At 35.4% G+C, this 24,971-nt stretch overlaps 3 protein-coding genes and 1 long non-coding RNA gene across 5 annotated transcripts; 3 read left to right on the top strand and 1 right to left on the bottom strand.

Moving 5' to 3' along the window:
* Positions 1-4,855: 4,855 nt before the first annotated feature.
* On the bottom strand, positions 4,856-8,334 carry LOC107946297 (uracil-DNA glycosylase, mitochondrial). 2 transcript variants are annotated; one of them, XM_016880555.2, is made up of 6 exons: positions 7,769-8,334; positions 7,298-7,456; positions 7,154-7,184; positions 6,232-6,367; positions 5,658-5,741; positions 4,856-5,167 (listed from the first exon to the last, which is right to left on the bottom strand). In XM_016880555.2, the coding sequence occupies exons 1-6, from the start codon at positions 8,258-8,260 to the stop codon at positions 5,101-5,103; spliced, it is 969 nt and encodes a 322-aa protein (XP_016736044.1). In that variant the 5' UTR covers positions 8,261-8,334; the 3' UTR covers positions 4,856-5,100. The 2 variants fall into 2 exon arrangements, with proteins under 2 accessions (XP_016736044.1, XP_016736045.1); XM_016880556.2 differs by lacking the exons at positions 4,856-5,167; positions 5,658-5,741 and adding an exon at positions 5,748-6,151 and having other exon boundaries at positions 7,769-8,328.
* A 4,648-nt stretch (positions 8,335-12,982) lies between these two features.
* On the top strand, positions 12,983-17,083 carry LOC121224554 (uncharacterized). The gene is made up of 2 exons (XM_041108014.1): positions 12,983-15,364; positions 16,529-17,083. The coding sequence occupies exons 1-2, from the start codon at positions 12,983-12,985 to the stop codon at positions 17,081-17,083; spliced, it is 2,937 nt and encodes a 978-aa protein (XP_040963948.1).
* A 2,579-nt stretch (positions 17,084-19,662) lies between these two features.
* Positions 19,663-22,644, top strand: LOC107946295 (adagio protein 3). The gene is made up of 2 exons (XM_016880553.2): positions 19,663-20,096; positions 20,803-22,644. The coding sequence occupies exons 1-2, from the start codon at positions 19,819-19,821 to the stop codon at positions 22,406-22,408; spliced, it is 1,884 nt and encodes a 627-aa protein (XP_016736042.1). The 5' UTR covers positions 19,663-19,818; the 3' UTR covers positions 22,409-22,644.
* Positions 22,645-23,644: 1,000 nt separating this feature from the next.
* LOC121224180 (uncharacterized) lies at positions 23,645-24,886 on the top strand. Its single transcript, XR_005921748.1, has 2 exons — positions 23,645-23,802; positions 23,973-24,886. It is a non-coding gene; the product is annotated as an uncharacterized lncRNA (long non-coding RNA).
* Positions 24,887-24,971: the final 85 nt, after the last annotated feature.

The raw sequence follows: 24,971 nt of genomic DNA, 5'->3' as shown, positions 1-24,971 counted from the left end.
GAAGACTAAAAGAACTAGTATTTACTATCTTTCTACTATTTAACCGAATAATTCAAGTGATTGATTTAAAAACTAAAATTAACTAATTTAATTAACTAACGAACATGACAAAGAATAAATCAAGAAAAATAATCAATTAACATTCAAAAAACCAAAACAATACCTAAGAAAGAATTCACCTAGATTTCATTTGTCATTATCAATCTAAATTACACAATTTCTTTACTTAACACATTGATTCGTAAAAATCTCTAAATTATGTTAATATTTCCTTCAAGCATAAAAAAAATTAACTCTAAGTTAATTAATTGAAATTTATTTCTAATTGAAACCCCTATTCTCACATTAACTCGTGCTATGAATTCTCCTATTAGATTTGACTCTAATATGATAGATTTATATTATCCTACTTCTAGGATTATATACAACTCCACTCAATTAGGCAAGATCTAATCTTAAATAGGATCTATTCAACCATCAATTTAAGCACATCAAACATAAATTAATACTCTAGAAATATTAAATCAATAATTAAACACACATAGTTCAAAATAAGAAACTAAGTGTTTATTGTGTAAAAATAGAAATCAAATGACAGAACTCATCATAGGGTTCATCTCCCCTAAATATTTAAAAAATTAATTCATGCTTGAAAATAAAAGCATTCAAGATATAATATAACCACAAAAAATAGTTAAACTCATGATAACTTACTAAAAAATCAACTAAGAATTTTCAATCTTGACAGAAATCTGCTTTAGAATCAGCTTCAATGATATTCTTCAAGTTGTTTTCTTGAGTATTTTATGGTGGATTCCTCCTATATTCTTATTTTTGTCATATATAAGTCTTAGAATGCTGGAAAAACTTAAAAATCGTGTTTTTTCGCTGTTCGGTGCATAATTCTGTGCAATTGACACGACCTACCACACAACCGTGTGGCTCTTGTAGCTTGCTCTAACACTTTAACTTTTGCTCATTTTGCTCCAAAGTGTTCTATCAAGCATTAAAACATAAATTTAGAAGATTAAAAGCATAAAATTCACAATTAACATCGAATAATCATCCAAAAACGTATTAAGAACAAGATTAAAACATGTTACTTTTAGCACTTATCAAAGATGGAGAATAAGTTAAAGAGTTAAATGCAAATAAGACATTGATAGAATATATTCTATCTAATAATTGAAGCGGAGTGTATTGAAGGATGTTTTATTAGATGAGAATATCAAAGTAGGCTTTCTTATTTCTTCCAATGGAGCTTAAAATCTTAGAACTATGGAAGAATTCTTGAAATGACAGAAGGTAATTATTCTAGTAACTCGAAGTGTTGCTGGTTTTATGTTCTAGTAATGCAATTTTTTGATGTAAAGTTAACAATCTTGGCCAGTATCATATTAGAGAGAATTAAGTTAAAAGGTTCACAGTTCTTCAATAATAATCTCTATAACAATAAAAAAATCAAAGAATTTAATTGCAAAAGAATTTACTGTGATCCAGTGGTTACAAGAGGCTCGGTTGTGAGTGGAGCAAGCAAGCCAAGGGACTAAGGGAAAAGTGCTAGTGACCGGAGGCGAAGAAAGCAAGGGAGGCTGGGACTGAGAGGCGAAAATAACAAGACAAGTTCAGTACTAAAAGAAGAAAAATAAATAAAGCAATATGTTTGAATAAGTAAAGCAACATGCCCATAACACGGCGAAAAAGAAACAAATAACATAACATAACCCAGCAAAGAAGAAAAAGCTAAATAGGAATATTTCATGATGTGTAATAGGAGATGAATAACATTTCAAATTTAAAGGAATATATGTTATTTGGTTTCATAGTCTAGGGATTCATCGGCTGACAATTAGACCAGATCATTGGTCCAGATACCACTCCATCAATGTTCTGTTTAGTTTTAATGATTTTTAACTTGGATTCATTGTCTTGCTCTGCTTAGCTTTGTTATGGAAAAAAAGTTACATTTAACGAGAAACTCATGGTGTCAAAGCTTATTCCAAGAAATCCATTAATTGCTTATTCAATTGTGTTTGTAGGTACCACTGAAGACACAGTAAAAGAATTCTATCTTAAAGTTTTTCTTAATAAGGAAAGTTAAAAAAGAACAAGAATCAAACATGGAGCAAAGTGTGTGTGATGAATTTGTCAAAACAAGTTTGTTGAATAACTTAAAGAGGAACTTAAAAGCACAAATGATAGATTTGCATCCTAAACAAATAAAACCTTTCTCCTCTTTTAGTAAGCAATTCACCATTCACTTTAGCATACTCTAAATGACAACAAAATCAGTCACCCGCAAAATAAAACTAATCAAATACATTGCAATTAACACCTAGTGCTTTCTTTTACACAACAAATCAAGAAGAAGAACAGAAGAACACAGGCAACCCCAAATCCTCCTTAAAAACACTTCTTTTCCTTTGACTAATTAATGCTTTTAACAATTTAAACCCAAAATAAAACAACATCCAATATCCTCTTAGAATGAACCAACAATGCCTATATACTTAATCATGAAGTAAAGAAAGAAAAAAAGAAATCATCCATTAATAAAAAAAGCATAAAGGTCTTTTTTTTAAATGGTGCAATATAAAACTAAAAGAGCTGAAACCCAGTAAATGAATGATATTAAGTTATTAACATACAAGGAAAAGGATTGTAACTTATGTGAAGAAAAATACCTGAAAATAATAGGGTTAAAACTCTTGGGTCTGTTACAAAAAAACAAAGAAAGGAGAAGCCTTTGAAAATTTTTATTTAGAGAGAGAAAAATAGAAGCGGCTCTCTTCTTGCCTTTCTCTATGGCATGCCCGAGAAGAGTTTAGAGCTAGTGGTCGGAGGCGAAGCAAGCAATGGAGGCTGGGTGAGAAGGGCTATCGGGTTGAGTGAGAGAGGTTTCAGAACGAAGAAAAACAGAGGCAGCTCTCTTCTTGCCTTTTCTATGGCATGCCCAAGAAGAGATTGGGGCAAGTGGCCGGAGGCGAAGCAAGTAACGGAGGCTGAGTGAGAGGGGATATCAAGTCACACCCTGAATCACCCATTCAGTGGGAAAAACAGGGAATTGTTATGTTCTCTCTTCCCTAATTAAGCTCGTATGCATACACGGGCCGTAATAGACAATTACAATGAACCAAACAATAGTTTAGTGATAGCCCGCTGAATTGAGCTATAATGCATTCATACTCTCCCCAAACCAAACATTTTAAGGGATTTGTTGTATGAATTATATATATTATAATTGGATCAATTGCAATTTACATATATATTTACATGTATTTTGGGTGTATACGAGTAATCAAGAGTTCAATACTTTTCATTATGTTTTGCAACTTTAAGAGAGATGGAATGTAAAAGAAAAAGGTTGAAAATGAGGCTGAGTGAGAGGGGATATCAAGTCACACCCTGAATCACCCATTCAGTGGGAAGAACAGGGAATTGTTATGTTCTCGCTTCCCTAATTAAGCTCGTATGCATACACGGGCCATAATAGACAATTACAATGAACCAAACAATAGTTTAGTGATAGCCCGCTGAATTGAGCTATAATGCATTAATACTCTCCCCAAACCAAACATGTTAAGGGATTTGTTGTATGAATTATATATATTATAATTGGATCAATTGCAATTTACATATATATTTACATGTATTTTGGGTGTATACGAGTAATCAAGAGTTCAATACTTTTCATTATGTTTTGCAACTTTAAGAGAGATGGAATGTAAAAGAAAAAGGTTGAAAATGAGGCTGAGTGAGAGGGGATATCAAGTCACACCCTGAATCACCCATTCAGTGGGAAGAACAGGGAATTGTTATGTTCTCTCTTCCCTAATTAAGCTCGTATGCATACACGGGCCGTAATAGACAATTACAATGAACCAAACAATAGTTTAGTGATAGCCCGCTGAATTGAGCTATAATGCATTCATACTCTCCCCAAACCAAACATGTTAAGGGATTTGTTGTATGAATTATATATATTATAATTGGATCAATTGCAATTTACATATATATTTACATGTATTTTGGGTGTATACGAGTAATCAAGAGTTCAATACTTTTCATTATGTTTTGCAACTTTAAGAGAGATGGAATGTAAAAGAAAAAGGTTGAAAATGTGGCTTATTGTATCGCTTTGCAGGGAAAGGTTAAATATAAAAATTTATTTTTAATGCACTGAAGTCGGTTTTTGTTTGTTTTATTATTATTATTATTATTATTTTACATGCTAGTTAATAAGTTGCTATGCATCTACACCATGCTCTTATTGTAGCTTAACAGATACACACATCATCACTTGAAGTCTAATAATTCTGTTATATGTGATTAGATTAAACTTCTACATGGGTTGAGTTTGAAATAAGTAGCGGATATCTATATTATTCAAACTTGGGTGTGAATGTTTGAGACAAACTATGTTCAATCTTCTTTTAAGAATTTGATATATTTGGATAACCATTAGAGGATTATACTTTCATGCTCATGTTCTGATATGCATCAATAAAAATATTGAACATAATTTAAGAAACATGAAAAGTTGGAGAATTGTATATGGACATGCTCACCTTACAGTTTATGCCGTTATTGGTTATTTTCTGTGTTAAGGTCTTCTATTACTTCGACTGAACTAAAATTGCTATGATAATGAGGTCTTAATTTGAGCCATAAAACTACCAGTGTAGGTCAAATTTTGTAAACTTAACCTCTTCCGAGGAAAACCTGTAATTCTTTAGCACAACGAGAACTTGGAAGTAGGTTAACATTATAACGATAGTCATACATTAACAACTCAGCGTTCTAAGAGATTAGAGATCAAGTATTTAGTAACCCTATAAATAAAGAGAATATTAGGTTAGCAAATAGCAATGAGCATGATATCATTGCACAGTCTTTGGTGACTTCTGCATACAAATATGCTCCAAAAGCTAGTAGAGGATCACATAACTGTTACAAACCCCATCCCAAAATGTGCCTATTGCAAAATCACAACCTAATTCCCGAAACAAATCCCCAAAGCTTGTCTTTCTAGCAAAATTCAAGTAGAAGGCTATAGATTAGTTTGCACACAAAATGTCTGCAGAAAAGGTCAGTCAGATATCAAAGTTGCCAATCTATAGGGGCAGTTCCCATTTGCTCCAAAAGCTGATTTGTGCAAGAGAAATGCCTGTTTAAAAAATATGGATAATTAGATAAAAAGATGGGGACTTAACCCTAGTCATTGATAAGTGATATTTTTATATAGCCTGTAAAAACAAATTCAAAAGGGAGAACAATAATAACTGTTCAGTTTTGTACGTGCCTACTATTTATCTGTGTTGCTCCAACGTTTCATTTTTCTTCAAGTACACATGTTCAATGTCCATGTCCAACGCATATCCAGGACAATGATACAGAAATATGATCTTTCAAGGATCCTCCAAATACATGGAAATCTTGAAAAAAGAAAGTATATATACCTGTGTCGGAACATACTTATGTCCAACACTCTTACCCAAGCCTATTTAATACCAAGTTCAATTGGCCCATTGTTGTAACCATAAAATCCAATAATAAACCAACCAATACCTTGGAATCCAAAAACTGAATTATTTATAACAAAGCCAGCAGACTCCATGTGCAAATCACAAAGTGAACTTGTTTTGACCTGTACTAACCTGCAACCAAAGAAGCCTCTATTTGCAGACAAACCAGAAGGATGAGCTGCCTTGAGAATGTGATGCTTTGTCTGATCAATCAGTCTGTGATAGATTAAGATAAGTCTCAACCAAGTTTGCCAATATTATAATGGTGAACGTTTTAGTTTTCCTATTGGAACAGTGCACATTTTATACCTGACATTGCAATGCACTCTTAAACATACCAACATAGCAGGATACATAGAGCAAGAACATATAGAATAACAAATATCTTAGATTTCAACTATTTTCAACCAATGTTGCTCCAACTTCTTTTTCTTGAAATATTCATGCTCAACAACCATATTTAACACTCATACCCGGATTTGAATAGCATAACCCACACCCTTGATTAGTTGTACTAAAACTAGCATTCTGCCCTAAAATGGCAAGTGCATGCAAGACGCTAAATGTAGATAAGATATTGAAAGGAATTATTCTTTCAAAATGAGCTGAAGAGCAGAATTTAACTTCTGCAAGAAAAAAAATTCCCAGAATTTAAAAAATATAAAAGTGTGGAAAGGGAAGGAATAGGATTGAAACAAAGACGCACTTGGATTTTTCTTGAGCAGAGTTCCCCCATAGAAGAAAAACAACACCTTCCTTCTTTTGTGAGATAGTCTTAATAACAGCATCAGTAAATTGCTCCCACCCTTTCTTTGCATGAGAATTAGCTTGCTGCTTCCTTACTAAATATCAAGAATGAAAACAAAAAACAAAGAATGCTATAGATTAGAAAAAGAGATGGACAGCTTCATCTCAGTTAAGCATCCAATTGTCGATCTTGGGAAACCCAATATTTAACATATGTGGTATAACACCACTCAACATTCCTTTTCACGAGTAGCTCACATAACACACACGAGGACAACCTTACAAAGGGTTGTCTACCACATTGGATCAATAACATAACAAAGCTTTGACTTTGATACCATGTTAAGCACCCGATCTAAAACCAATTAGCAATAAGTGGAAGGCCAACTTTAATTTATATCACAGAAAATCCAATATTTAAGAGATGCAATATTAAACCACTTAACAATCTCCAAAGGAGATGATGCCGAGAGGTAGCAAAACATTCCCTAAGTTAAGATTTGTATAACATGACCATGACTTTGTTATATGAACAAGCAAGGTAACTATGTTAATCTTCACAACCTCTTCAAATCCCTAAAGAGATAACACTTTGATAAACTGGTACCTGGATCTAATTTGAAAGGGTGAATCATGCAGACTTCTCCTAAAAGGTTTATCTTGCTTCTTTTATAAACTAGCTATTACAATTTGCAGTTGCTAAATAGTTCTCTTTTTAGCTCCTATGGTGTTTACAGTTAAATGATGTTTCACCATACCATTGCCATAATCATCTTGGTCATGAATGCAGTGTACATATTTCCATGACCAAAGTCATAAGAATCCATCGTAATCTCACATAAAAATAATACTACAACCTGAAATATGGGTAAGAAAATTACCAGTGAGAACCGTGTTAAGCAAAAGAACACCCTACAATATATATAAACAATTAGAGAAGAAGATACTATAAGAAGAAATCCATATTTTCTTCATTTATGGGTTCAATTATCAGTGCATTTTAATATAGAGTATGCAATTTTCACCTGAACAGCCCATTTGTGTAGATTCCCATGAAGTGGAATTGAACAGCCAAGATCTTGCTTGAGTTCCTTAAATATATTCGCCAGGCTTGAGGGAATCTTTACTCCCTCTGGCACTGAAAATGAAAGCCCCATTGCTTGACCAGGTCCATGATATGGGTCCTGAAATCAGTAAAAAATCTATGTTACTTCAAACTCTTGATTCCTTAATACAAAACCCTACCAAACATTGGTATCCAATACATATTAGAGCGTGTAAGGATTTAATCCTCCAAGAAGTCTCCAAATACATTTTTTTTCTTAAAATTAAACTCAATTGGACACGCCCAAACTCGAGTAACATGGGTAAATCCATACGCTCATAAGTAAACAAAATGGTGCTCTATTTTCGAGGTTTTACCAACTGCCATGTCAAGTCTCCCGTTGATGGAGTGTAAATTTAAAGATGGCATACATGAAGCTATGGAATTTTACCTGACCAATGATAACTACTTTGACCCTGTGAAACGGAGTAGAATTGAGAGCATTGAAAATTAAGTGCTGAGGAGGAAAAATAGGGACGGCGCCACTGGATAACTCGGCCTCCACAAATTTGCACAAGTTGAGGGCGTAAGCCTTCTGAAACTCTCCGGGTAAGACCTGAAGCCAAGTGTCCTCCACCAAAAGCTCCTCCAGCTTAACATAACCTGATCCTTCAACCTTTTGGGAACAGAGTTTGAGATTGCGTTTTGAGATGGCAAGGCATTTGTTTAATTCAATCCGAGATTTTTGGTCGGGTGTGAGAGAGGAAAATGGTTGATGATCGGACGAAGTGGAGAGTTTCCGCCGCTTGGCTGGGGCTGGGTTTGGGTTAAAGAAATCAGTTATTGTTTTGGCGGCCATTGATATGAGATGGGGATGGGGATGGGGATGGGGATATAAATGTAGTTTTAAGGAGCTGAGTGAGGAACCAAAACGGAGGAGCATTTATTTGACTATTCGGAGGGAAACTTGAGAGGGATTTGGAGGGAATGAGGTATGCGATATAAAATCATCCCAATTTCCCAATACATTATTATCGCTCCCGCTTATCCAATTTTTTTCTACTTTGTATTAATTTTATTTTATTTTGTAGTAAAATGTTTTATATTTGTATTATATTTATGAATTTATTGTATTTTTATTACCCGCTTATTTTACAATTCGCATTTAAAGCTTGTAACTATTACACAAATAATGTCTTGTAAATGTCCATATATTAAACCAGGCTCATTTGACTCACTTGAGCTAATCCGATTCGAAGAATAATTGACAAAACTCATCTACTTTAAGCATTAGTGGCCCGACGAAGTCCTTATGAAAAATTAGGGCTACTTTGGTAAATAGGAAATATAATATTAAAAGATTTGTAAAATGATAAGATTTAATTTTGTAATTTTGAGAATTATTTAAATCTCTTAATTGTAGATATGTTTCGATCTTGTCCGTCGATGTAAAGTTAGGTGTACCATTAAATTTGGGGGAACTCAACTATAAATAGATGTCATTTTCCTCATTTGTAATCATCTGTTGTATCATATTTTTTGAGTTAACGAATATACTGAGAACATTTACTAAAACACTTGACATACTTTTGTTTTTCTGTGATTGTTTTGTTCTTTTGAACTTTCTTTGTCTTCAAGTTGTTTCTATTTTATTTTCAATGCCTTAGAGTGTGAGAATTCTCATTTTGGGAGAGTTAGACTAATTTAAATATATTTGAAGCGAAAAAATCATCTAAGGCCGTACGTACTGCAAGACGAAAGTTTTAGTCCCGTAACACTTACAATTATTGTGAGATTTAATATTGTAAATTGATAAATTATTACAAATCAATTTAAATTATATGTTATTAAATTAAAAACATTATAAACTATCCTTGCTTCATTTCCGATCAATTGATAATAACTTACACCAATTTATTTATATTAAATTTATCTTTTAAAAAGTGTTTTTTATTAAATCAAATCACAAATGATTGTGAGGTCAATTTTTGGTTAATGCATCTGTACTAGGTTCAACTTTAGGATTTATTATCCATCTTTACATAATTCAATTTTTCTACATAATACTATTAGTTAATTAAAATAGTTGATATTCTTAATTATTTTTTATACAACACTAAGATTGAAATGTTTTTAAAAATGCCCATCCCATCTTATCATACAAAAACATTTTTTTGTGTGTTACAAAGATTAAAACATAAAGGCTAAATCCCAAATACAAGCATAGTAGATTGAAGCTGCAAATTTACCATTGTGCTATAATTACTAAAAGGGGCGAAAATTAATCATGTTTTTAGTTAGTCCAAATTATTAGAACCCTTAACAATTTTGGTAGCTGACATAGGTTTTTTAAATTATTTATTCTAGCTCATCATGTTGAAATGTTTTTTTTGTTAGAATAGTATTTATTTAAGAAAAATTCACGTCAATAATTTAATCAAATATTTATCAAAATTAACTATTTGGACTAACCAATAGTATTATTATAAATATATATAGATTAAATTACATTAAAAATTTTAAAAAAATTACATTAGAAATTAAAGTAAGAGATTTCTTATACACATAAGATATTATTAAGTCTCGTCAGGAGGTACAAGTTACATCCTCATGCCATATGGTAGCTTAAATATATTAGGCTATCATTACTAAAAGCCTATATACTCTAGTTGCCACCATCGCATCTCCATTTAGTCCTAAACGAGGTGAATTGATTGACTTTGTCGCCAATCAAACCTTGCAACGACAATTGGTGTGATGATCATGAATCAACTCTCAATTTCCAAAATTAGTTGAGATAGCTTCTCCCAACAAAATCACTCCCAAAAGTTGTTGGAATCACTTATGGCGATTAATGGTAATTTTAGATTAGTAGCACTAGCAAATTAATTTCTCCCAGTCAACACCTGTAATTGACCACCACTTGCCATAAAATATATATTATTATAAACATTATTGATATTTTTCTAAGTTAAGTAGAGATTAATGTCGTGCCAAATGTATCACGCCAACAAATAAGTGAGTGTTAGTAGTTTACAATGCTAGTAATCTCACGTTATAAAGAGAAACACAATATAAAAAATATATATAAATATCAAATTATGAGTAAATTGGGTTAAAGGCCTAGTATACTAATTAAGTGGGTTTACCAATAGGGTTTTGTGTATTTATTGTTAAGTATGACTCCTATTTTCAGTCAAATTTAAAAAATAATCTTTTAGTTAAACTTTGTTTATTTATTTCAGTCAAACACTGATTAGTTTAGATTATTTTATTATTATTTGACATATGAATTTAGCCTATAAATAGGCTCTTTTACAACCTTAGAAAATACACCCATTAGATTAGAACTCATAACACATTCAGAGAGTTTTGTGTTTACGTTTTTTGGGTTCTTTGTTTTTCGGGTTTTCGGGGTTTAGTTTTATCTCCATCTTTTGTACTCTTCATTTTTTTGCCATTATAGTAAAATTATCTTTACCCGTGGTTTTTTTCCTCTTTGGAGGGGTTTTTCCACGTTAAATTTGTGTGTTCATCTTCTCAATTTCTTCCGCTATTTTTACTTGTTTGTTGCTTAATCGGGACGATCCCTAACATTTATTGTGGTCGAAAGATTGACACTTGGGTCACTTGCGATTGAGTTTGGTGCTAAAAAATATTTTTAATTTTCTAGACTAGTTATAAGATTATTAGTTATTTGATTTCATTTTTGAGGCACTTGGGATTCAGTCTAATGCTACAACAATGTCTTTTTAATTTTTCAAAATAATTATAAAAAATTACTAGTTATTTTATTTTATTTTCGGAGCACTTGGGCTTGAGTCTGGTATTGCAATAATATATTTTTAATTTTCCATAATAGTTATACAAATTACTAGTTATTTGATTCCATTTTTGGGGCACATGGGCTTGAGTCTAATGTCAAGACAATATATTTTTTAATATTCTAAGATAGTTATTGCCACACCCGGTTATCTTTTGGTCCCAAAAATGAAGAAAAGTCAGGATTAAATTGAATGGTTGGCAAATTGTTGGCTACACCGACGAAATTCAAAATTTTGGTGGCTGAATTGTGGTCAGTTGGATCTCAATTCTGGTTTAGTTAGTTTGGAATCGACAATCCCCCTAGTGGGAGACAAAATAATTAACAGTGATTGGCTAAAATAGACTAAGGAGACAGTCCAACTTTAACTATGTGTGTGGAGAATAAAGAATTCTTCGAAAGCTAGCTAGTAATCTTCTTCTAGCCTATAAAGTCTTCTTCGGTTGCTCTGAAAAATAAGAGAAGGTTCAAGAAATCTCTGCATGATGTGGTAAATGTGGGATTCAAAGTTTGGGAAGCCAAGAACTCGATAAGTTGGTAAGCCCCAAGCCTCTTTGTACTCATAAATTAGAGGGAAAGAGAGTAAGAGTTCTTGAAAAAGTTTCTGTATAACTATGGGTATTAAGATTTGAATACCTTTGAGTTAATCGATAAATGGTTGTTATGCTTAGCTGATAGGATAAATGAGGCTTAGGCGTTTAGATAAGCTAAGTTATCGAGGACAAATGAAGCAAGGTGAGTTTTTGTACTTGACCTTTTGGGTGATTGCTGATGTGTGTTGCTTGCTTAAACCACATTTGTGTTTGTTCTGTGTTGTGTCTATACCCATGATTGCAAATGAACATGGAGGTTGAGCGAACTTTGTATGCATATAATGTTGCAAGTGTGGTTGTTAACTATTATATGATTGAGAATTTGGCGAATAGACGTATGATGTATTGTATGTGATAGTGTCATGGGTTGCGCGTCGGTGCTCGCAACCATGACAAACTGGTGCGATCCATCGTGTTCGAGGGAGGTCATTTAGCCCAACCAAACTGGCCCAACCAAACTGGCCCGGTGATTGGAGAGATTAAAAGCCCATCTCAAAAGCCTGATAGAAATGGGAAGTGTTCTAGAATGTATAATTATGGAATCTTAGAGTTCTATTTGTATATAGCTGGTTATGTAAGCTTAGAGTTCTAATTGTATTCAGCTTTTAATTATAGCTATTGATATACTGTGAGGCTCAACTATAAATAGAGACCTCTTTGCTCATTGTATATTCATTGAGTTATTAATAAGAATTTTGAGAGTATTCACTCAAACTTTTCTCTCAAGTGATCTTGCTTTTGTTCATCTTTCAAGGCTCGTTCTTACTTCGTTCTTCTGCTGTTCTTCGTGAAAATCTTAAGGGAATTCTATTAAATCCTTTATTGTTGCGAGTGAAGTTGACTTGGGCGTTTTTGTTGCTGAATCTTTTTTTTGTTACAAGTTAGGCTGACTTAGGCGTTTTAAGCAGAGAAACTGCCTAAGGCCGCACGGATCGCGTGGGAAAACTCTAAGTCCGTGACAGTTGGTATCCGAGCTAAGGTTTGAAGCCACCGTTGAAAGATGTCAAAAGAAGTTGAGGGAATGGAGACCCGTGGGAGGGCTAGGAAAGCCAGTCGCTCAAGGGACATATTGTCAGCTTTAGAGGATCGCGTCGTCACTCTCGAGAATTCAATGGGGGATATCAAGGAGAGGGTTGAAGATGTTGATGATAGGCTCCATGATGGACTGCAGTCCATGCAGGAGCAGCTTAAAGAGTATGTGACGGATAATATGAAATAGTTGACTGGTAGAGATGATGCCATTGAGGCTATGGTGGTGGCCTTGAAGGGAGAGATTGCGGAGCTCAAGGGTGAACTCACAATCTACAAGGTTGCCTTGGGAAATGGTGGGTTAGCGGCTGCCGCACCCAAGCCCAATATTGATGTTCCCAAGCCCAAAGAGTTTAAGGGAACAAGGTCCGCAAGAGATGTGGACAACTTTTTGTGGGGAATCGAGCAATACTTCTGTGCCAAAGGCATCACGGAGGATGTCACTAAGGTAACTACTGCTGCGATGTATTTATCTGACGTTGCTTTGTTGTGGTGGCGTCGTAGGTCCACTGATGTGAGACGTGGTGGGTCTGAAATCGAAACATGGGAGGAGTTTCGATGTGAGTTCAAAGCACAGTTTTATCCAGAGTATGCCGAGGATGAGGCTCGGGCAAGGTTGCGTCGGCTTGCGCAACAAGGCACTGTGAGGGAGTATGTACAGGAGTTTAGCGAACTTATGCTCCAAATCTCAGATATGGGGGAGAAAGAGACATTCTTTTCCTTTATGGACGGATTAAAACCGTGGGCGAAGCAAGAGTTGCAGCGCCGAGGAGTTCAAGAACTCACCAAGGCTATGTCAGTAGCAGAATCACTTGCTGAATTTGGTGTGAGGAAAGACAATTCCAATTCTTCTAAACCCAGATTAAAGGGTAATAGTGGGGGAGATAAAGAAAAGCCCACTAGGAACGGCGATGGTAAGAAACCTTGGGATAAGAGAAAGAGTGGGCCTATAAGGTGCTTCCACTGTGAGGGTCCACATATGATCAAGGACTGTCCAAAGAAGGCCGCTCTCAAGGCTATGGAAGCAAATGGGGAGTCCGATGTGGAGGATAACAACCTTGGATCGATACTAGGGGGTGTCGAAGATAGAATGAGCCATGGTTTGATGTTTGTAGACATCATTGTGGCCGGCAGAAAATTGAATGCGCTCGTTGACACAGGCGCTTCTGATTTATTCATGTCTGAGGAGGCTGCTTGTAAACTGGGCTTCAAGATAGATAATGAAGGGGGTCGGATCAAAACAGTGAACTCGGAAAGTATTCCAATCAAGGGGGTTACAAAGGGAGTGAATCTTCAGCTCGGCAATTGGTCAGGGAAGGTATCCATTAAGGTAATACCACTTGATGACTATGATTTTGTGGTTGGACTAAGCTTCCTTAATCAGGTTAAAGCTCTTATTGCCCCTTCGAGCAATTACATGGTGATTTCAGAGGCGAAACATCAATGCATGGTGAAAGTGACAAGGAAGAGAAGCTTTGAGGGAAAAACACTATCAGCAATTCAGTTTGCTAAAGGTGTACGGAGAAATGAAGTCTCATATTTAGCCACCTTGAAGATCGAAGAGACCGCTGAGTCTGTTAGTGAGTCTCCGAAAGAAGTGGGACAATTGCTACAATCATTTCGAGATGTAATGCCTGCTCAGTTGCCAAAAAGTTTGCCACCCAAGAGGGAGGTGGACCACAAAATCGAGTTAGTATCTAATGTGGTGCCGCCAGCAAGGGCCCCCTATCGTATGTCTCCGCCAGAATTAGAAGAGTTGCAAAAACAATTGAAGGAACTTTTGGATGCGGGATTCATTAGACCATCTAAATCCCCATATGGTGCGCCAGTGTTGTTCCAAAAGAAACACGATGGGTCCTTGAGAATGTGCATCGATTATCGAGCTCTAAACAAGATCACCGTGAAGAATAGGTATCCTATTCCTCTTATCGCAGATTTGTTCGATCAGCTTGGTAGTGCAAGATGGTTTACCAAGTTAGATTTGAGATCGGGGTATCATCAAGTTCGGATAGTCAAGGGGGACGAACCAAAGACAGCTTGTGTGACACGGTACGGTTCGTATGAGTTCCTTGTGATGCCTTTCGGACTCACGAATGCTCCAGCTACATTCTGCACCCTAATGAATAAGGTACTTCAACCCTTTCTTGATCGTTTTGTGGTTGTTTACCTTGACGATATTGTGGTCTATAGCAAGTCGTTTGAAGAGCACGTAAGACACTTGAGGGAGGTGTTCCAGACTTTGAGGGAAAATGAGCTGTTCGTCAAGGAGGAGAAATGCTCATTTGCCCAACAAGAGGTGTCATTCTTAGGCCACATTGTGGGAGGCGGTAAGATCCGAATGGATAAAAATAAGATTCGAGCCATTTTAGAGTGGGAGCCTCCAACCAAGGTAACAGAGTTGAGATCTTTCCTTGGATTGGCAAATTACTATCGCCGCTTTGTCGAAGGCTACTCCAAAATTACCACTCCCTTGACGGACATGTTGAAGAAGGGGAAGGTATGGGATTGGAATCCAGAATGTGAGAAAGCCTTCAACCAATTGAAGCAAGAAATGACGAGGAAGCCCGTACTTGTCTTGTCAGATTTCACGAAGCCTTACGAGGTACGTACGGATGCATCAGATTATGCTATTGGGGGAGTACTGATGCAAGATGGACACCCAATTGCTTTCGAGAGTCGAAAGCTTAACGAGACGGAACGTAGATATACGGTCCAAGAGAAAGAGATGACTGCGGTAGTACACTGCTTGCGCACATGGAGACATTATTTATTGGGTTCCAGGTTCGTGGTCCTTACCGACAATGTTGCCAATAGTTACTTTCTAACCCAGAAAAAGTTGTCTCCCAAGCAGACTCGTTGGCAGGTTTTACTAGCAGAGTTTGATTTCACAATGGAATATAAACCAGGAAGTGCCAACAATGTTGCTGATGCACTTAGTCGAAAGATGGAATTCGCAGTAATCAGTCAACCTGATGGCTCTTTGTTGGAACACATTCGAGAGGGATTGTTCCATGATCCTACGGCCAAAAATTTGATTGAGCTTGCCAAGGAGGGAAAAACAAGAAGATTTTGGCTTGATGGGGAGTTAGTATACACTCATGGACACCGCCTCTATGTGCCCCATTATGGGAAACTCCGTAAGGAAGTCATGAAGGAATGTCATGACTCGAAATGGGCAGGCCATCCAGGGATGCATCGCACTTTGGCCCTTTTGGAGGATCGCTATTATTGGCTTCACATGGGTGCTGATGTGAAAACCTATGTGAAAACTTGTCTAGTGTGCCAACAAGACAAGGTTGAGTTAAAGACTCCAGCCGGCTTGCTTCAACCCCTGCCAGTCCCAGAAAGGCCATGGGAGAGTTTATCCATGGATTTTATTATTGGTTTGCCTAAGTCTGACGGGTTTGCTAGTATTCTTGTTGTGGTAGACAGGTTTTCAAAGTATGCGACTTTTATTCCGGCGACCAAAGAGTGCCCTGCTGAGGAAGCAGCTTGGTTATTCCTTAGACACGTGGTGAAATATTGGGGAGTGCCACTATCTATTATCAGCGATCGAGATGGTCGATTTACTGGTTGGTTCTGGACGGAGTTGTTCAAGTCAATGGGCTCAGATTTGAACTTCTCCACGAGCATGCATCCACAAACCGATGGGCAAACTGAACGAGTAAATGCACTGTTGGAGACGTATCTTCGGCACTATGTGAGTGCCACATAAAGGGATTGGCCAAAGTTGCTGGATGTGGCCCAATTTTCATATAACTTGCAGCGAAGTGGGGCCACGAATCAAAGTCCATTTGAAATAGTGACGGGTCAACAGCCACTCACACCCAACGCTGTTATGACCCATTACACAGGACCAAATCCGGTAGCCTATAGATTCGCAAAAGATTGGCAAGAGAAGAATGACTTGGCTAGAGCTTGTTTACACAAGGCAAGTAAGCGTAGCAAGAAGTGGGCCGATCAGAACCGAAGGGATGTACAATTTCAAGTGGGTGACTCAGTCATTGCTAAACTACACTTGATTTTACGATATACTGGTTTGCACAAGGGTCTTGTGCGAAGGTATGAAGGGCCGTTTAAAATTGTGAAGAGAGTGGGCAAGGTGGCCTACAAGCTGGAGTTGCCACCAAAACTTAAAGTACATCCAGTCTTCCATGTAAGCATGCTTAAGCCGTTTCATGAGGATCAAGAAGATCCGAATCGAGGCAAGTCCGAACGAGCACCGATGGGGGTAAAAGTCTCGTATGATCGTGAAGTAGAAAACATTGAGGCAGATCGGGTAATTAGACGAAAGTACCACCGACCACAGCACGAGTCTTAGTTCGATGGAAGGGACTTCCTGATAGCGAAGCAAGTTGGGAACCTGCTGAGGCATTGTGGCAGTTCCAAGGGAAGATTGACCAGTTCCATAAGGAGGATGCGACGAGGGCGTCGCTAGTACAAGTGGGGGAGAATGTCATGGGTTGCGCGTCGGTGCTCGCAACCATGACAAACTGGTGCGATCCATCGTGTTCGAGGGAGGTCATTTAGCCCAACCAAACTGGCCCAACCAAACTGACGCGGTGATTGGAGAGATTAAAAGCCCATCTCAAGAGCCTGATAGAAATGGGAAGTGTTCTAGAAGATATAATTATGGAATCTTAGAGTTCTATTTGTATATAGCTGGTTATGTAAGCTTAGAGTTCTAATTGTATTCAGCTTTTAATTATAGCTATTGATATACTGTGAGGCTCAACTATAAATAGAGACCTCTTTGCTCATTGTATATTCATTGAGTTATTAATAAGAATTTTGAGAGTATTCACTCAAACTTTTCTCTCAAGTGTTCTTGCTTTTGTTCATCTTTCAAGGCTCGTTCTTACTTCGTTCTTCTGCTGTTCTTCGTGAAAATCTTAAGGGAATTCTATTGAATTCTTTATTGTTGCGAGTGAAGTTGACTTGGGCGTTTTTGCTGCTGAATCTTTTTTTTTGTTACAAGTTAGGCTGACTTAGGCGTTTTAAGCAGAGAAACTGCCTAAGGCTGCACGGATCGCGTGGGAAAACTCTAAGTCCGTGACAATAGTACCTAGTATAATGTATTATATGAAATATATGACTATATTACATGCGGAGTAAAACAAGTGTATATATTAGTTCAATACATTATTTGGTATTTAAGTATGACATTTTTTTAATGTGATGACTATGTTTTTTTTTATTCTCACGTGTTTGATAAAATTATATATGTTGGTACATAAAGATAATATTGTTAAATTTTTAATGTTTAATTTGAATTCTATAATTGATTTGATAAAAGTTGATTACTAATATTAATAGATTTGAATTTTCATAAAATAAATCTAGAGTCAACTGTGATTGTTAAATATATTTTAATGATTGTGTGTGTTTTTCTATAGACTAAATTTGACGAAAATTAATTGTTTAAATTATAAAATTTGATGAAAAATTTAAATTAAACATTAAAAAATTAAAATTGATAAATAAATATTTTTATGAAACTCAAGAAATTATATATTAATCCATATAGTCAACCGAGGAAAGAACCGTGGTTACAATAAATATCTTCTTCTGCTGAGATTGATGATGTGGCAGGGTCGGCGTGATATTTTTCTCTTGGCTTTCACTTCGCCACGTGTTTGTCACTACACAGACAAGGACTCTCCCTCTTATCTCTTGACACTTAGGTATCGTTTAATTACCAAATTGCTACTCTCGGTTTTTAATTCAAAATCACGGGTTTTTGTTGAAAAATAATTATTACAACTTATTAATTCCAAAAAATATTCAAATAAAACAATTTTCTTGCCAAAACAACAAAGTTATAGTAATTTTTAAGAAATAAATAGAAAAAAAATTCAACATGCATGGCCACTAAAATTTAATGTCATCATTTACATAAATTAAAAAAAAATTAAACAAATTATTTTAAACATAATTATTTAATATTTTGATGATGAATTTTTTTAATCTCATAAATGGGATTAAGAAATTATCATAATTTTTTAATTGATATTTGAAAAGGATAATTATCCGTGGAATAAAAAAAAACTCCAAAATTAAGTTTAAGATATCATGCGTCTTGTTTTATTTTTATTTTTTAATTTTATAAAGACATATATAATAATATCCCAAATTTGCTTGTGAACTTTTTATTCCACCGGTAAAATATAGAATAATTATTCATTTTAAATTTGAGACTATTATGTGAAATTATATGCACGATCCTTCAATTCTCACTATGTGTGATTGTTATGTGTAGATTTTAGTCCATTTAGTTCCTGTTTTTTTTTTTACTTTAGTTTAGACTTACAGATTTTTAATTCGATTATATTGTAATAGTTTGATACTTATAATTATTCAATAACACTAAAAAAACTCAATATTTTTTGATAAAAAAACTCCATATTGAATACTAATAAAAGTAATTTTTTTAAAAGAGATTTTTTAATAAAAAATAAACAGATTGATGATTCAAAACAATTTAACATTATAATCTCATCGATCGTGTAAATAATATATAAACTGTGATATCTAAGTTAGTCAATTTCTAATTTCATTTTTTGAAAAAAAGTATAAGTACAAATATAATGAAATTGAAAATTTGAAATATAATAATATATCTAGAGTTACGAGAATATACATATAGTCTCAGATTTCAACTTTTTGATTAAATCAAAGTCTCGTTATTTAATTTATTTTTCATCTCGTCGGTCTATTTCTTGATAAAACGGGTTGTCAAATATCAAATTCAAGCTTGAATTAAAGATTTAAATACAATTAATTTAGGTAGGCTTGGAATAGGTGTATCCCTCTTTTTTCTAAAATAAAGGGGCAAATATCCAGAGTTGGGATGTTCGTATTTCTTAAAATATTAATTTGTATTTTCGATTCAAATGAAGGCAAGATTTGCAAAAAGTTAGGTAAAGAAGGGCCTTTTGGGTAGTAAAAGTTGTACACATAAATATCTCCAAAAATATCTCCAACAAAGCAAAACAAATCTCAAAGAATGGGAGAAGTGAAGCCCACAACATTCCCGTAGGAAAAAGAAAGCAAATAATGTCTAAAGGAGAAGAAGTGACGCCAAGCAGTGGAAAACGGCAGCGTTTCTCGAAAGATGAAGACCACAAGCTTGAACGAAGGGAGGAAGAAGGCGACGATGAAGATGAAGGAAAGAGCGAGCTTCCTTTGAAGCCAGGGCTGTTGTATTACCCGACAATTCCGACTTCTTTCGTTGTTTCCGATGCTCTTGAACCTGATTTTCCCGTCATTTATGTCAACAAAGTCTTCGAGGTTTTCACCGGTTACCGAGCGGACGAAGTCCTTGGTCGCAACTGGTAAGATACTTTTAATTTCTTTCTTCTTTTTTTTTTTTATCTCAAGTAAATTTTATCTCTTTTTTTGGGTTTAAACATAAAGTTCACGGATCTGTTTTTGGAGTGAATTTAAATGAAAGTTTATTATTTATGGATTTTTAATTTGTTACTCTAAGTTTCAATATCCAAACTTGATCAGAATATGTAGACAGTGACTGTTTATCTGTTAGAGTAATTCTACTCATTTGATGGTATGAAGCTAAAATTTTAGCAAATTAACATAAAACTAGTTCTTATTCATCACTATATAATGGCATTGATAATGCATGTTTCATTTTTTTAAAAGCATCCTACATTTTATGAGTATGAGTTATGTAAAAATATAGAGAACTTGAGATACTCTCGGGATACATAGGCGTCAACTGAATTGGAGTATTTGATCTAATTAAACTCTAATAGATCATATATAGAAACTGAAGCTATTTTTAGCAAGTTTTATTGCTCCATTAAATTATCATTTTGATAAAATTGCAATAATTGTCTATTCTTCAATGGTCATGAATATTAGCCGATTCGTTTAATATTGTTGATTTGTTCTATATGCCCTAAAGCATACTCCATTTATGTTTCCTTATTGTGTGTTGTTTTTCTCATCTCTTAGAAAGCTCCTATTTCAGAATATATAAATTGACCCTTTGTTGGATTTTATTCTTTTGTTTTGTTTTAGTCGTTTCTTACAGTATAGAGACAGACGTGCTCAAAGACGGCACCCTTTGGTTGATCCTTTTGTTGTTTCCGAGATAAGAAGATGTCTTGAGGAAGGAATTGAATTTGAAGGGGAGCTTCTGAATTTCAGGAAGGATGGCACTCCATTGGTGAACAGGTTAAAACTTGCACCTATACGTGATGATGATGGAATTGTTACACATGTTATCGGTATTCAAGTTTATTCCGAAGCAAAACTGGATCTGAACCAAGTTTCATATCCGGTTTTCAAAGAGACTTGTAAGCAGCAGTTGGATCAGTCATCTAAATGCTCTTATTTGAGTGGAAATCCACTGTTTAATCATCATCAAGAAATATGTGGGATACTCCAACTCTCTGATGAAGTCTTGGCTTATAACATTTTATCACGATTGACACCAAGGGATGTTGCTTCTATTGGATCTGTGTGCAGAAGGATACGTCAACTAACTAAAAATGAGCATGTGAGGAAGATGGTATGTCAGAATGCCTGGGGAAAGGAAGTCACTGGTACACTGGATATGATGACTAGGAAGTTGGGGTGGGGACGTCTTGCCCGAGAACTGACCACTCTCGAGGCTGTTTGTTGGAGGAAACTGACTGTTGGAGGAGCAGTAGAGCCTTCTCGTTGCAACTTCAGTGCTTGTGCCGCAGGGAACCGTCTTGTGCTTTTTGGAGGGGAGGGAGTCGACATGCAGCCAATGAACGACACATTTGTTCTCAATCTTGAAGCTGCAAATCCGGAGTGGCAACTGGTGAGTGTGGAATCATCTCCTCCTGGGCGCTGGGGCCACACTCTCTCGTGCCTGAATGGTTCATGGTTGGTGGTATTCGGAGGATGTGGAAGGCAAGGGTTGCTCAATGATGTTTTTGTTCTTGACTTGGATGCCAAGCAACCTTCATGGAGAGAAGTATCTGGTGGAACCCCCCCTCTCCCCAGATCTTGGCATAGCTCGTGTACGGTCGATGGTTCTAAGTTGGTTGTTTCTGGTGGGTGTACGGATGCTGGAGTGCTTCTAAGTGACACATACCTTCTGGATCTCACTTCTGAAAAACCAACATGGAAAGAGATTCCATCGTCATGGACACCTCCTTCTAGGTTAGGCCATTCACTTTCGGTTTACAGTCGAACTAAAATTCTTATGTTCGGAGGGTTGGCAAAGAGTGGGAACTTGCAACTGCGATCAGGTGAGGCCTACACTATTGATTTGGAGGATGAAGAACCACAGTGGAGGCAACTAGACTGTAGTGCCTTCACCAGCATCGGTAACCAAAATGCCATCATACCTCCTCCTCGACTTGATCACGTTGCAGTAAGCATGCCTTGTGGGAGGATAATTATATTTGGTGGTTCAGTCGCTGGGTTGCACTCTCCTTCTCAGCTCTTCCTTCTTGATCCTTCAGAGGAGAAACCACCATGGAGGACACTGAATGTTCCTGGGCAACCACCGAAATTTGCTTGGGGTCATGGTACGTGTGTGGTTGGAGGGACTAGGGTCATGATATTAGGCGGACAGACGGGGGAGGAATTGCTACTCAACGAACTGCACGAGTTGCGCTTAGCAAGCAGGCAGGACTTGGATTCATGATTTAGAACTTAAAACTCATGGGTCATCACCATTACCGAACACAACTGTATGTGAGGTGATTTCTTCCACAATTTTTTACCAGACGCCTTCTACGTTTGCCTTGTTTGGTCTTGGTGCAGATTGTGTGCGTGTTTTTAATGCCTGTATATATTCCATTTCATTTTGATTTTTATATTCAGTGTTTTCCGGATACCATTACATAAAAGTTTTTATGACGCTTTGTCTTTTTAGGCGCATTACTACCATCCACCTTCATTTTTTTTCTCAATCAATAAAGCTTTATATGTGTAATAAAGTAACTTTATAGGGTTTGATAATTTTTTTGCGTGATGAATTTAATCATCCTTCATCGTAATTGAATTATTAAAATATAATTATTTATATGAATGGATTTAAGATGATTATATTATATAAAAAATGTTTTGAATGCATAGATTAAAATATATTTAAAAATGATTATACACACATTAGTGTGCCTTTTATATGTATAGAGTTTTCGTACTCATTTAAGGGAGGATTCGAGATGATTATACATTTTGGTATTTTAAAATGAGAAATTATTTTATCTATTACTGTAGTTTTTAAAATTTAGATGTGAGAATAACAGGAAATAAAAAGAAATGCAGATATATAAAAAATATATTTAATAGCTATTTTTCTTTAAAATTACAAATGTATCCAAATTATTAGAATAAGTGTGAACTTATCCAAATTGTTTTCTTACATGTGTACCACTAGTGTTCTTGACCATAACTAATAGATATAGTTATCACTATTTATTAAAATAATTAAACTAATTTTATGCACGTTCCAATTGAATATATTAATAACAATTTTTTATTTGCATAACTTCAATATATTTTAATTTATTTCAATTGAATAATATTTAATTAATAGTTTTTTGTGATTTATTTTAATTGAATAATATTCTTTTTGAAAATTCAATTGAGTAATAGTTTGTTAATAGTTTTTTGTGCATTTAATATTTTATTTTAATTGAGTAATATTTGATTAACAATTTAAAATGATACAATGAAAGTGTGGTAGAAATAATAATATTTTACTATTTGCTCAGTTGGTTAGGGGTTTTTACCTAAATAATATAAAGGGTAAATTACACCGACAGTCATTTAATTTTGATGTAGCTGATAAAACAGTTACTTTGGTTTCAATTCAGTCACTCAACTTTCGAAAAATAACAAAATAGTCATTTTAACCATTTTTCATTACAGACGTAGCGAAAAAGTGATATGACATTTAATGGAGGGTTAGCTGTCATTTAAACAACCCCATAGCCCTAGCTGGGCAGCAGAAAAGAGAAAAAAAAAAGGAGAGGAGAAGAAGAAGAAGAAGAAATGGACATACCTTGGCTACGGTTGTTTTGTTCCTCCAAGGTAGAGCCACCACTCAGTTCACTACTATCTGTTGAATCTCTGTCCCTTTTTTCTCTTCTCTTCTTTCTCTTTTTTTTTTCTTAACTCTAATCGCCGTCGTTTATGGCCTTCTCTGGCCAATTGTCATCACCTAATGGCTCTTCTTTGCCTTTTTTCAAATCTCACTTCAGATTTTCCAATAGGCCTTCAAAACTCCAAGATTAAAACCTTAAAGCTTCGAACAAGGCTTCAACAAATCTTTGTCGTCCACCGCCTGATCACCACCATATTTCGGCCACAGTTTTTCTTCGACCAACCATGACTCTTGACCACTCGGATCATCGAACTGGCTTGAGTTCTCCAACCCGCAAAACTTGAAATGGGTGTGGGTTTCTTCTCTTTTGATTCTCTTCTTTTTTAGTGTGTTTTTTTTACTTCTCTCTTTTGATGCAAGCCAATTTGGGATTCTTGTTTTTTTTACTGGTTTAATTTTAGAGGCTTGCTATTTGGTATTTTTGTTTTTGCTGATTTTTGCTATTTTATCATCGATTTTGATTTGATGCTTCATAACATCGCCACAAGCAGGAGCTCCGACCAAACCGATGCCGATGAGCGGGCTGTGACGGGATCTCCCTTGATGTTAGCCCAATCAACTGTTTTGATGCCAACCTCAATATTTTCACTTCAATTTTCACTACTATGGAAAAAAATCAAGCTTCATGGCATAGCTAAGAGCTTTTCCAAGTTCTATCTGCCAAATTTTTTTTCCCAGTCTAGGCCCTAATATTAGGTAAATTTTGGGTAAATTCCATGTCAATTTGCCACGTTAGCTAATTGGGTTAATTAGGTTTCCAACGTGGCAAGTTAATTGGTAACATCAACTAGTTAACTTATCATATCAGCGGTCCCATTAAGATTGTAACGGAAAATGTTAATAAATGGCTGATTTGTCAATTTTTGATAATATTAGTGACTGTTTTGTTATTTTTTAAAATTGAGTGACTGACATGAAACTTAGGTGACTGTTGGTGTAATTTATCCTAATATAAAATAAATAACGTGAAGATGGCATATTTGAAATCTGCATGGGCCATTTTATTTGGAAGATTTGTTTTTTAAACTTATTTGAGTTTAAAAAAGTTTTATGCATTTTGGGCTGGTCGAGGTTGATATCATCCTATCAGAAAAAT

This window comes from Gossypium hirsutum, chromosome D12 (assembly GCF_007990345.1).
Source record: "Gossypium hirsutum isolate 1008001.06 chromosome D12, Gossypium_hirsutum_v2.1, whole genome shotgun sequence".
In the NCBI taxonomy this organism is placed as follows: domain Eukaryota; kingdom Viridiplantae; phylum Streptophyta; class Magnoliopsida; order Malvales; family Malvaceae; genus Gossypium; species Gossypium hirsutum.
This window is presented reverse-complemented; position numbering and strand designations above follow the sequence as displayed.